Raw genomic sequence first — 12,707 nt, forward strand, 5'->3', positions numbered from 1 at the left:
TCATCAAAAAATTAAGTGATCATGTTATTACGTATATACAGATGGAATATTTAGTGATATAAAATTCATGAGAAAACTAATTCCACGAGTAGCGTACTCGAACAAAAAGCAAATTTTAAAAATATGAGAACATCGTTTTTTTCCTCTCTTTCTTCATGATGAAGCCGAAGCAACGGTGGGGAAAATATAGAGGAAGAGGAGAAAGAGAGGAGGAGTAGCGGAGGTGCCAGGCGGGAGCTTGAAGTAAAGGCAACGCGGCGAATCGAAGGGGAAAAGAGGGGAAGAGAAGAAAACCGGGTCCGGGTCAATAAGACGCGAAAGAGGCAGAAAGCAAAGCGGACATTCCCAGGACTAAATAACAAACAAAAATTTGAAGGAAAATTGGGGAAAAAATTTTTAGAATAATCATTTAAAAATATTTACATTAAAAATATTATCTAATATTTAAAATAATACACTTGAAATATAAATAAATAGAAAGCTTAAACGTCAGTGTTAGTACATACATAAATGTTTATAGGATCAAAAAATTGGAAAAAATTAGGCTAACGGCGCTCACAAAGTGAGAGGATTTTCCGTTACCGAGAAAACTATACCAATCGCATTAAAGATTAAACGATCTTGTACGTAATGAGCCGATCTTTCACGACCAGTATTCGAGCGAGAAACAAAAGGTACATAATATGCCCGCGCATATTTCAACACCACTTTCGATAGCCATATTACCTACAAAGACCCCTTTTTTATGTATAAAAATATATGGAAGCATCCCCCTTGCAGTTTATTATTTTTTTTCTTTTCAACATGTGGTGTAACAGTCAGTTGTGTGTTTTAGATTATAACGGTTTGTCTCAATCGAAACGCGCAAAATACTTAATGAGTAGTTTAATATTTTTTTAAGATAAAAATCATGAAATTTAGTGTAGATGATAAGATTTTAGAATTAGTCTGTTTCCACATTTATGTTATGTAATGTAAAATATAAAATAATAAGAATTGATAATAATGAGAGAATACGGAACATGTGGCGCAGTGTAATGTAATTTATAACAGGGGTGGACTAAAGAAAAGGGTCGTTGCTACAGTGCAATTTATTTCTGCTTTGCAGCCGGCTTTTGCACGGAACATTGGACTTACTTATTTTTCTCCGAGAGATTTCAAGAATTCATGGTATATAAGAAAAAATTTGACCTGAACAGGTTAAAATATTCGAAGGATATAGTAGTTTGAAGTTTTACATTCGTAAGGTATTTAAAGATTCAAATATTTAGCATAGCTATTTACTTTGAGACTTAATGATCAGAGTTATCCTAAAATCTTCAGGTAATTGCAATAAATGTACAAACGGATAATAACAACCCAAGGTCCCTTGGATAGGTAGTCCAAATCCTCAGTCACAATGTTACATTGTTATAAAATATTAAACAGAGTTGCCTTTTAGCAATGCGGGTAGGCATATTTTCTCAGAAAATTCAAGTTTAATTTGTAAAAGTATCGGAATGTAACGGTTTAAACCGCCTTAAGTTATTGCGATATGAAAGAAATTTTTTGTTGAATCAACATAGTCTTATAACTTTTGTTAATTATATTCTTAAAAATAAAAATATCGATTACTTATCAATTTTCAATTAGAAATAATGTAAATAAACACAACTATTTTTGAAAAAAGAATGAAGAAAAATACGATAACGTTAAAATTTAATGTCCAGAATCAAGAAAATGATATTTAAAAGAATATATACTCCGGATGTGAATGCACCTGCATAATTGCCGAGGACATTGGTAATGCCTCGAAAGCTGTTTATTGGCTGATGAAAGTGGCCGTTATATTTCTATGTTATTTCGACAATTAATTATTTGTAATTAAATTATGAATATTGATTAAACAAGTTATTGATAGGTAAAAAGTTCAATTTTTCCAAAAATCAACAGAAAAATTGATTATTATAAACATAATCTTAAAATGAAATATTTAAATAAATAATATAATTTTATATTTTTAAATTCTGTTGAACTAAAAATTGATTACTTTTGCTATGTATATTTACTATAAGAGCTTGTCATATTTTTTTAAATATCTAATTCACTAGAAGCAGTGAGTAAACATTTGATTTACAGAAAAAAAAAAAATCTATAAAATAAAGAATAAGTTATCGATTTTCTATAAAAAAAAATGATTTTAAAGTAAATCATAGCTTTAATTTTTAAACAAAGTCACAGATAAATGTTTAAATTTGCAAAAAAAAATCATGTACATGTAGTAATAATATGTATGAGTAAATAAAGAACAATATAAAAGAAAAATTAATTAAGAAAAAAATACTTTGAAATTTTGGCGCGTAAACACTACAGCGTCTCTACCCGCCATTTTGCCCTTCCCCCTCTAACGATGTCAAATATATATGTATCTCAATAAAAACATTATATTTACTACCCTTATTGACCTTAAAAATACTTTGAAAAGACTTTTTTATCAGACACAATTATAAACAGATGACACGAACTATTAAATCCATGGCAAAATGTCGGTTTTTTTATAAAAATTAAAATAGAAAACTATTTTATTTCATACCTTTGTTGTTAAGTTTCACAGCACAATCGGTTAAATTTCACTCGTTCACTGAATAACACCAATAATAAACGAAAAAATAAATAAAAGAAAAAAAAATTTTAATAATTTAAAATTTTTTTTCTGATGAAATAAAATGCTAGAAAAGTAAAAACTTCTGAATGCTTCGTCGCAACGTACGGAAGTCTAATCGTAATTCCGTCGTTCTCATACACTCTTCCCTGGCAACCTCTTGTCCTCCCTCCACAGCGTCGTGAGGAAAAAAGGCCGCCCCTAAAAGCACAGGAAAAAACCGCCCTCGAGCCTTTCGAAAACTTTGGCTTTGTTCCTTGATATTTTCCCGAACATCCGTACTATTATGGTAAAATTTACTCAATCTCTATAAATGATTGCCCAAGCTACAAAGCAACTCGTAATAAGAGGAATATTGTAAAATAAAAAAAAATGGCGTTTTAACAGCATCAAAATTTGCAAAAATTATACTCGAAAACACAGGATTGACTGTCGAAGTAAAATATTAAAAAAGTAGAAGGTTATTTATGGAATCTTAATGGTCAGCATTGACACTTGCGGTTAGGCGGGAAACACTAGAAAAAAAGTAACACGGAATATCTACAAAATTAGCCAACAGCTTGCAACTCGATGACTGAAAGTCATTGAAAAAATGGAGAAATATTAGATTTATAATGTTTAAAATATGGATATTAATGAATAAAATAGATTACTCAAGTATTTAAATAGATAGGGATTAGTGTTATTACATAGCATTATACGTATTCCGTATGCCTATAGCCTTATGCATAGGATAAAGCAACAAACAGGGCAGCCTTGATAGCTGTGTAGCACGTAATGGAGTCTAATGGACGCTTCAGTCAAGCGACATTTTGCCAGTAGATTTTTCTAATTTCAAATACAACTAAGAAATATATTATATTTAAATAATAAAAATAATAATAAATATAAATTGATTACGAGTTGACAATGATAAATCACTTGATTATGACGTTATATGGCAGCCATTTTTCTGCTGACGGTTTGGAAATAAATCGTTGGGGCAGCCACAGCTCTCACCGTACGTCGTTAGCCCGGGGAAAATGTCTAACACAAAATTGCTTCACCTCGTTATTACACTCACGTTAACGCGATAAACTGTTGCGCGTACAATAGACACATAAATAATTGACTCAATAACGTTTATTCGATGTCGTGTCATACGACTTTTCGGGTAAATACATGCGATTTTTTCCTTACCTGGACAGTTGGCTCTACAGCTAAAAGGATTCTCTCGGGCTTCGAATATCGCTAGGCCCCACGCCACTTATGCGGCATACAACGACAGTACAAGCAAATCACGCAAGCTCATTGGTTTATTTCAGATAAGCCGCAAAAAGTAAGCCAATCAACAGTCACCTTTTACCTTTTCGTACGTTTCTTTTTCGACGATCGTAGTGCCCCCACCACGCTAAACTTTGTCGTTCTCCGTTTTGATTTACTTCAGCGCGGGAAAAATTATATCATTTATTTTTATCAAGTTTTTACAACTCAAATTACTACTCACTCATTAGATCTTCAATCAATTTGATTTTAATTATTGAAATAATAAATTTATTGATTATGTTATGAGCTTTTAAAAAACAAAAAGTAATGAAAATAATAATGCTTTAAACAACTTGTCATTGAAATGGGGTTACTTGGTCAAGGTGGCGCCACATACCTACAAAAAAGATGTACCAACGTTTAAATAATTAATTTTCATAAGTAATCTACTTAACACAGATGTACATATTTTTAAATTCCAAACACATACTAATACAGTTTCTCATTGAAAAATTTTCAAAAATTATAAAATCAATAGTTACTGAATAAGAATATATCAAGAGCTTATATTTTTACTAAACAAAATAAATTGTGATATTAGTAATATCAATAAAATGAATGAAAGAAATTAACATTTCTCGACGAATTAATATTATACATAATTACATAAAAAATTTTTTAGAATAATAATTTTTTAAAAATTCATTGTTATATAAAAATATTTGCGATTGGTTAGATTTTCAAGACGATTGAATTTTCAACCAATCATCTCGTTATCGTGACATAATAAATTTCATGATCTTGAATTTTTTGTTACGCAGTTGTCAACTCTGTTTAGATGTTGCACACATTGATAATAATTTCACCTATTTTATCTTACTCACACATTGAAAGACATTCTAATATAGTCTCTGTAGAGCATTTCAGCAGTGGTCTTGATGTCGTCACACGCCCGTTGTGGTCAACTCCAGTAAACGAAATAAAGTGTAAATAAATAAAAATCATTCAAGTTTTTGTGAATATATTTTGTGAACATTTCGGTTGTTTTTTGATAATTTTGATAGAACTAATTGAAAAATTATTATTTTCGCTAAATCCGGCGTGTTTAAAGTGAAAAAGCCATACTGTAATCGATCTTGTGATATTTTCAACGTTAAACAATTTGTAGAACGTTTAAAAAAATTTGCTTTTCTCTTATTTTTCTTAGAAAGTGACATTTTCGTGTGATTTAATATATTAAAGAATAATTTTTAAATATTGAAATGATTTTTGATAAGTTTCATGAATTTATCCTCGGAGATACGGAAAGATAATCGAGCATTGTAATTTCAATTAATATTGTAAAAAATATTTACATTCTTAAAATAAAAATAGTACAGAACAAAGTTTGAAAAATGAATGGATTTAGTACTGGTGAAGAAGATTCTCGGGGGGCAGCTGATCAGATTTGTTGTCTTGTCGATGAAGGTGAAAGATGCACAAGAGCAGCTGGTAATGCATCTTATAGTAAACGAATACAAAAAACCGTGACTCAAAGACGTCTAAAACTTATTTTAGACCACATGGTAATTCATTGCAATTCACAATATGTCTAGTAATTAATCATTTCATTTTTCAATTGATTATAAATAAATACAGTTTTAAAAACCTATAAAATTGCTGATTATTTTTAGTACTGAAATTATTTGCATATTTCTTTTAACACATAAATTAAAGTTTATTTATTTATAATAAAACATATATTTTTCTCATATTCCAGGCAAGACACACTTACATATGTGACTATCATAAACAAGTGATACAATGTGCAAGATCGAAACAACAACAAAGAAGAAGAAAAGACTCTGAAGAAGATTCAGGCGAAACTGACAATGATCTTCCTGATGTTGATCTCTTCCAATTACAAGTGGGTACACTCCGAAGGTACAAAAGACATTACAAAGTACCTGCTAGGCCTGGACTAAATAAAGCTCAACTTGCAGACGTAAGTAAATAATTTTTTAATCATTGAAGTTTCAGTCAACTAACAATATATTGATGTTTAAATATATTTTTAGATATTAATGAAACACTTTAAAACAATTCCGGTTGCTGAAAAAGAAGCATTAAGTTTCTTCTTTTACACTGTAAAGACGAATGCGAATAAATTGGATCAGAAAAATGGATTGACTAACGATACTACATAACTGAAGGAGTTTTTTGTGAACTATAATTTTTTAAACCATATTCTTGAATGATTAATTAATTATAAAAATAATTGTAATTACAATAAGTTCACATTTAGTAATATCCATTGCGATTATATGTTAATAAGTATAGTGGAGAGATAATTACAAATTAATTGTCTTTTTAAATTGTTGAACGTAAATATTTTATATAAAATGAATCAGAGTGTAATAAAATATATTATATTACATTAGAACCTATTGATGATATTTAAATTTTTATAAAAATAATTTTTTTTATTTACCTATTAATTCATTTACAGTAAATCTGCTTTTGACAATGTTCCTGTTGCCTCTTCTTCACTGTCACTCAAAACTGTGATTAATAAAATTAGTCAATTACATGGTCATTCAGAAATTTATTATTCTTTTATTAATATGAATAAAAGTAATTACCTATATCATCAATAATTTTTGGTTCTTTCTTTACGATTTTTAATTCTTGAACTTCATCCATTTCTTCATCACCGGATGTATCAGATACATTCCAAGTATTTTTCCCTCCTTCTCCTATACTGAATCCCTGCAGCATAAATTTACATGATTAAAATTATGTGATAGGTCAGTATTTTTGTATTATAATTATATTTACAATTTGAGAAATTAATGCTGCTGATCCTTTTCCTATTTTATAAATCTTAGAATCATCTACATCTTCCTTCATGTCTACATATTCATCATTACTTGTTACACTTTCATCGTCATCTTTCATTTCATTTTTGACTTCATTTTTTGTTCCATTACTATACACATTCCATTTTGATAATTTAATGTGAATTCTTTCGCTCATCATTGTAGTAATTTTGTCTGTAGTAATGATGTTTTCAAAGTTGCAAACTGCTTTGAGTTCTTTTTTGTATCTTAAAAAAAATGATAAATTCAATTATTGTTTGAATGTTTTAATAATATTTATCCAATAAATTAAAGATATCCGCAATTTTATACCTTATTTCAACGTCTGTTTTTACCGCTTCTCGTATAAGTTTAATTAATTCAATAGCATAATTCGATGCATCGTGAACAACTGATGATATAATATCAGCTGAAACCCCACTTTTTTCCGTATGATCAAAGTGAAGACAGCAAATTTCTTTGTAAGCATTTAAACCAATGGTCAATTGTGTTACTCCGAGTCTCTCTTCTATGTAAGTGGGATCTTTAATGGTTTTACCACTAAAAAACAAAATAACAATAATTTTTCTATTGTTTCGAGGTAAAAATTAGGAAGTAAGAAAAACAATTATCATAATTGATATACTTTTCAAACGTTGTAAAAGATACACAGACTGGGTGGTGAAATAGAGTTAAAGGTAGTGGATCCCGCTCCGAAAACGTATGTATAATTATTTCATCACCAGTAGAAGTAACGTCTGGACGATGGAAGTGAGATAAAGCTGCTAAGGTTGCAATACAAGCACAATCTACAAGATTTCCATCATGGTTAATTATGTTTACATCAACTCTTATATTCCAAACCTATAATGATAGGAATTTCATTTAATTAATTTTTTATTTTTCAGTCTCTATTAATAAATAATTACTTGTAACATAAATTAAACATTTATTATATAAATATAACTATTGAGGAAATTACTTTTTTGTCAGCTACAATACAAAGAGCTTCCAAATCAATGCATCTAGAGTCTTTGAAACACATTTCTAATAGTCTAGTGATTAAAACTCCAGCATCACTTTGTCTTCCAGCTTCAAAATGTGCTGCAGCCAGTGGATTCAATTCAACATTGATGTACAAAATTCCTTCATTTGGTCGAGATAGTTTTGGTGGTTGAATATCACAAGAAACATTCACTAAAACTCTGGAAAATTAAAACAAAATATTTTCATTTTCATTGATAAAAAAAAAAAAAATAATAATTAATGATCCTAACAAAATTATACTTTGTTTGTCCTAAAGAAGCTAAACAACATCCCCATTTGGATCCAAAGTGAAGTTTTACCGGTCTAGCTTCAAGTAAACTTCTTCCATCAAGTCTCTGAAATAATTTACTTATTTAATTTAATATTGACAAAAAACAAAAAAAAAAAAAAAATTATGTACTCACAATATTCTCCAAAAGAGCAGTATTTATAAATTTTCTTTCACACTTTGATATTAGAACTTCTTTCATTTTTTATTGTTTGTTTTGAAAAGTATTCTAATTGAAGGAATTTTAAAAAGTAAGGTTAGATTGACACTACCCACGTGATGAGAAAAAGAAACTGACGAAATAGTTGTGTGGTAATAAAATATTGAATAATTTTATATTTAGGTAATTAAATAATAATTTTACTTGAAATTAAATTGCTGATAATTATTAATTATTACGTTCGGTTATAAAATAAAAATTACATATGTGCTATAATATTTTTTGTTTTCGTTTTATTACAGTTCCTTCGATTTGTGAAGCCTAGAAAAGGTTATTTAATCAAATTTTAATATTTATATAAACTTGAATATCAGAGGTATAATCACGATCAAAAAGACTTGAAAAATGTCAGATATATTTGGAAGTTCATCCGGCTTAGATAATCCACCCCCAAATAAAAGTGGTGCAATTGATTCTGAACTAGACAATTTTCTTACGATAGAAAAACAAAAAATACAATTTAATGCTCAGGTAAATTTAAAAACAATGACATATTATATACATTGTGCCGATAATTAATTACAAAATTGGCATAGTAATAAATTTGATAAATTTGTAGATTCATGAGTTCAATGATTTTTGTTGGGACAAATGTGTGGATAAACCAGGAACCAAATTGGATAGCAAGACTGAAACATGTCTTACTAATTGTGTTGATAGATTTATTGATGTATCACTTTTAGTTACGAGCAGATTCGCTAAATTATTACAAAAGTCAGCCAATAGCATGTGATTATAATAAATGGGTCGAAAAAATATACTGCTTTAGTAATTTAAAAAATGTTATCGAATATTTTATTAGAAAATCACTTTAAAAAATAAATACTAAATTATTATTTTTACAAATATTTTTATTTCCTAATAATAAATTACAATTAGCACAATATATTTTAACTTACAAACACCATATGTTGATTTGTTCAATATATATTTATATATGTATATATATATATATGTATACATATATATATATATATATATATATATATATATATATATATATATATATATATATATCTCTTGTGTAAACATTTAATGTAAAAATAATAGAAATGTTATTTTTAATTAAGTTTGCATTAAAAAATCTTTGATTTAAACTTGTAAAGATAATTGAATTCATATTTTTCTTTTAATATTAATTACTTCTAATTTATTACTAATTTATCTAATGCAGACTTACTTGTACCTCGTTATACAATCGGTAATAGTAATTGTAGTAATACCAATAATTATAAAATAACTTTTCTAATAACAATATGGTCTTTGAGGCAAACACATATTATAAAACGCATCTTTCCTCCAAAATTCTTTACCTTTCCATGCACACATTCCTTTCGTTATAACTTCATTTAAATTATCTGATCCTTCGTAATGAGGATCTAATATTAACCAATAAGGCTGTTTATTTTCTTCATCGTAGCTTACACCTAAAATTGTATGAGCCAACACACCACCACCTAAATATAAAAAAAAAATTTAAGCATTTTTTTTAAAAATAATAACTAATAAATTTAATAGTTGGAAATGAGTTAATTAATTAACTCACCAATCATAACTGGAGTTCCTTGATTATCAAAGTGTTCTCTAAGATCATCAATTAAATTGGGCATATCTTTACCATTGGAAGCACATAATACTTTAACTGAAATATTTAAAAGTATTTCTAAAACAAATCCAACTTCTGTTGATCCAATCCACTGATTAGACCCGATGAATTTGGGCGCTTTATCGCCAATATCGACTAAACATTTTTGAATATCACGATGAGAAGGTATAGGTTTATCAGTATACCCTTGAAGCCTGTAAAAATCAAGGAATAATGATAAAATGATTTATTTATATCAAAAATATCACTAATAATGAACTCTTTAAGGTAGTTCATTCACTCCGGGCCGTATCAAAAGACCCAGACTTACTCTTTTAGGAACGATACGATAAAACTTAATTTTTTTTTTACAGAATATTTGTTATAAATGCATTTACATTATATAATTTTTTGACGAAAATTGAAAGAATCGTTTTTGAATGAAAGTTAAAAAACCTAATCTTGTAGTCAATTATTATTGGTTTAAATGGAGAGAAAAGTGAACTTTGATTTCAAATAACTCGAGTTCTAAACGGTGAATCGATTTTTTTCATTACAATGAACGTTTTATTTTCTAATAATCTTTAATTCTAATGTAGTAAATAAAACCTAAGAAAATATTAATCTCGATCGAACTACCTTAATATTAAAAAGAAATATCTTACTTGAACCATGAAAATATCGTTTGTAATGATCGATATGCACAGCCCCAACCACTATCATTAAAATTGTCTTGCTCATAATGATAGTAAGAGTAAAGCCCACTAACCAGACTAGAATTAGTTCCTAATAAATGTTTAATAAGTAAATCTCCATAAATTTTAAAATATTGATATTTAGTTGATTATTTATGTTTTTTGTAATAATACCTAAGTGTGATTTAATTGCTATATGTGGTTCAATAAGAGGTTCATTTGATTTAAAATCACTTGAAAATCTTACTGCATTTCCTTTCCTGAAATATGGTCGACTCAGATCCAATGCAAAGACATTATGTAAATTTTTTCTGTAGTCTTCTATAATAATAAGTTTTTTTTAGCCAATTTGGGGTAACAAAAAATTTTTTCAATTAAATTATAAACATAAATACTTACTTGTTTTTTCAGAAGAAATATCAGAATAAGCTATTGTAAATAAATGATCAAAAGATGGTAATTTAAAATGGAGAACTTCAGGAACTCGTAGTACATTTTTGTTTTCATTTATTTGCTCCATAATAGATCTTTCAATAAGTCGAAGAGATCGGCAGACAGATTCCACAAGAATTGAGTAAACTTGAGTAGCAGTAATGTTATGACCAATTAAAGAAAGTGTGTCAATATTAAGATTGAAATGGTAACTTTCAAATGGTAACTTGATATGTTGAACAACTGGAGCATATTTTTGTACATCTTCTGGATTATTTTCATTTGTTATTCTCATAAACATGTTGACATCAATCACATTGATAAAGCCAGAATATTTAGTAGAATTATTTAAAGATTTCAACATTGAAAGTTCTCTTGAATCACTGTCATTATCCATGAGGAATGTATTACTTTGTGGAAAATAGAATCCTACTGCACCTGAAGCGATCTAAAATAATGTTAAATGAATAATATAGTAAATGATTAGAATTAAAGCTAATTCAAATACCATATAGTTACATTTTTTCTCGTTGACTGAAATATCTCAGTAAAATCAGATTTTTCGGTAATTATTGGTATGACTGTTTTCAATCTAATATAAGAAAATTTATCTTCAAATAATTCTGTGTCAATAAATTCCAGTTTTCCAGCACATTTTAATTGTTCATGGATGTAATAAAAGGCTGAGATTCCGTTATTACGTGAATACTTGATTAATAACGGATTATCTGTGACATCAATATCCTAAAAATAAAAACATGTATTAAAATAAAGACGTTAAAAATTTATTAAATTGTTAAAACAATGATTTAAGACAAGCTAATACCGTGAAAGCATCAGGAATCTTTTCTTCAGATTCTTCAACAAATAACACTCCACAAAGATCAATTTCTGCGGGCATATTTAGTTGAAGATCAGCTGGCATAATTGCATTATTTTTTTCTTTACATCTTTCTGAATCTTCTCCTTCCTCATTTATATTTTGATTTTGATTTGGTTGCGGTTTTGGATTGAGTACAAAACTTAAAATTGTCAAATAATTGTCATACATAACACCAAAGAGTCTTCCAGTGATTGGGTATCGTAAGCTTTTTAATTTCTATAAAAATAATATATCGATTCAATTAACAATACAATAACCTACAAAATCTATTGTTATTATTATTATTATTATTATTATTATTTATAAAGTATGTTTATAATTTATATTATTAATTTAAACATTAAACTTCAAGGTTAATTTTAGAGCACTTGTTAAATACGATAAATAGTACTTACGGAAATAACTTGCAAAGAGATTCGTACTTTTGGCGGCATAATGATTGAATAAATTTTTGTTAATTGTTATATAAATATAAAAATTAATATTAAAAATATAATTACACCATATGGGCTTTTAATTTATGAATATCACATTTATTTATTTTGGAAAGTTTTCTAACTCACGTTGTCGCCGCTAGAGATAAGAGTCAATATGCCTGATCAGGTTCTATAATATTTTGAGTATTTTTTAATAAATTGATGAAATTCAATAACAAATGTCTTATACAATTACGATGATTTTTATATTGTAAGTGTTAATGTCATGAGAATGAATATAATTTTAATCATTTTATGTAATTTGAATGTTAGATATTCTCAAAATTTAGTTAACAAAATAGTTATTAGAGGGCTTACTGGATTTATACAGTAGTGACATTATTCTTCGAACAACTGAACAAATTAAATGGGGATGCT

At 27.8% G+C, this 12,707-nt stretch overlaps 4 protein-coding genes across 4 annotated transcripts; 2 read left to right on the forward strand and 2 right to left on the reverse strand.

Annotated features, from left to right (window-relative positions):
• Positions 1-4,808: 4,808 nt before the first annotated feature.
• On the forward strand, positions 4,809-6,206 carry Sap30 (SIN3-associated polypeptide 30). The gene is made up of 3 exons (XM_035080366.1): positions 4,809-5,451; positions 5,646-5,870; positions 5,944-6,206. Exons 1-3 carry the CDS (start codon positions 5,281-5,283, stop codon positions 6,070-6,072), a joined length of 525 nt encoding a protein of 174 aa, XP_034936257.1. The 5' UTR covers positions 4,809-5,280; the 3' UTR covers positions 6,073-6,206.
• A 39-nt stretch (positions 6,207-6,245) lies between these two features.
• Positions 6,246-8,316, reverse strand: Rrp45 (exosome complex component Rrp45). Its single transcript, XM_035080365.1, has 8 exons — positions 8,175-8,316; positions 8,011-8,105; positions 7,706-7,928; positions 7,370-7,587; positions 7,057-7,284; positions 6,704-6,971; positions 6,508-6,634; positions 6,246-6,427 (listed from the first exon to the last, which is right to left on the reverse strand). Exons 1-8 carry the CDS (start codon positions 8,238-8,240, stop codon positions 6,369-6,371), a joined length of 1,284 nt encoding a protein of 427 aa, XP_034936256.1. The 5' UTR covers positions 8,241-8,316; the 3' UTR covers positions 6,246-6,368.
• A 253-nt stretch (positions 8,317-8,569) lies between these two features.
• Positions 8,570-9,094, forward strand: Tim8 (translocase of inner membrane 8). Its single transcript, XM_035080367.1, has 2 exons — positions 8,570-8,729; positions 8,818-9,094. The coding sequence occupies exons 1-2, from the start codon at positions 8,604-8,606 to the stop codon at positions 8,989-8,991; spliced, it is 300 nt and encodes a 99-aa protein (XP_034936258.1). The 5' UTR covers positions 8,570-8,603; the 3' UTR covers positions 8,992-9,094.
• A 187-nt stretch (positions 9,095-9,281) lies between these two features.
• LOC118065222 (ufm1-specific protease 2-like) lies at positions 9,282-12,549 on the reverse strand. Its single transcript, XM_035080373.1, has 8 exons — positions 12,249-12,549; positions 11,797-12,069; positions 11,490-11,714; positions 10,938-11,418; positions 10,713-10,859; positions 10,509-10,629; positions 9,805-10,058; positions 9,282-9,715 (listed from the first exon to the last, which is right to left on the reverse strand). The coding sequence occupies exons 1-8, from the start codon at positions 12,285-12,287 to the stop codon at positions 9,504-9,506; spliced, it is 1,752 nt and encodes a 583-aa protein (XP_034936264.1). The 5' UTR covers positions 12,288-12,549; the 3' UTR covers positions 9,282-9,503.
• Between the last annotated feature and the right edge of the window lie 158 nt (positions 12,550-12,707).

The sequence above is a fragment of the Chelonus insularis genome, unplaced genomic scaffold (assembly GCF_013357705.1).
Source record: "Chelonus insularis isolate UGA/USDA-ARS -01 unplaced genomic scaffold, ASM1335770v1 contig_276_pilon, whole genome shotgun sequence".
Taxonomy (NCBI): domain Eukaryota; kingdom Metazoa; phylum Arthropoda; class Insecta; order Hymenoptera; family Braconidae; genus Chelonus; species Chelonus insularis.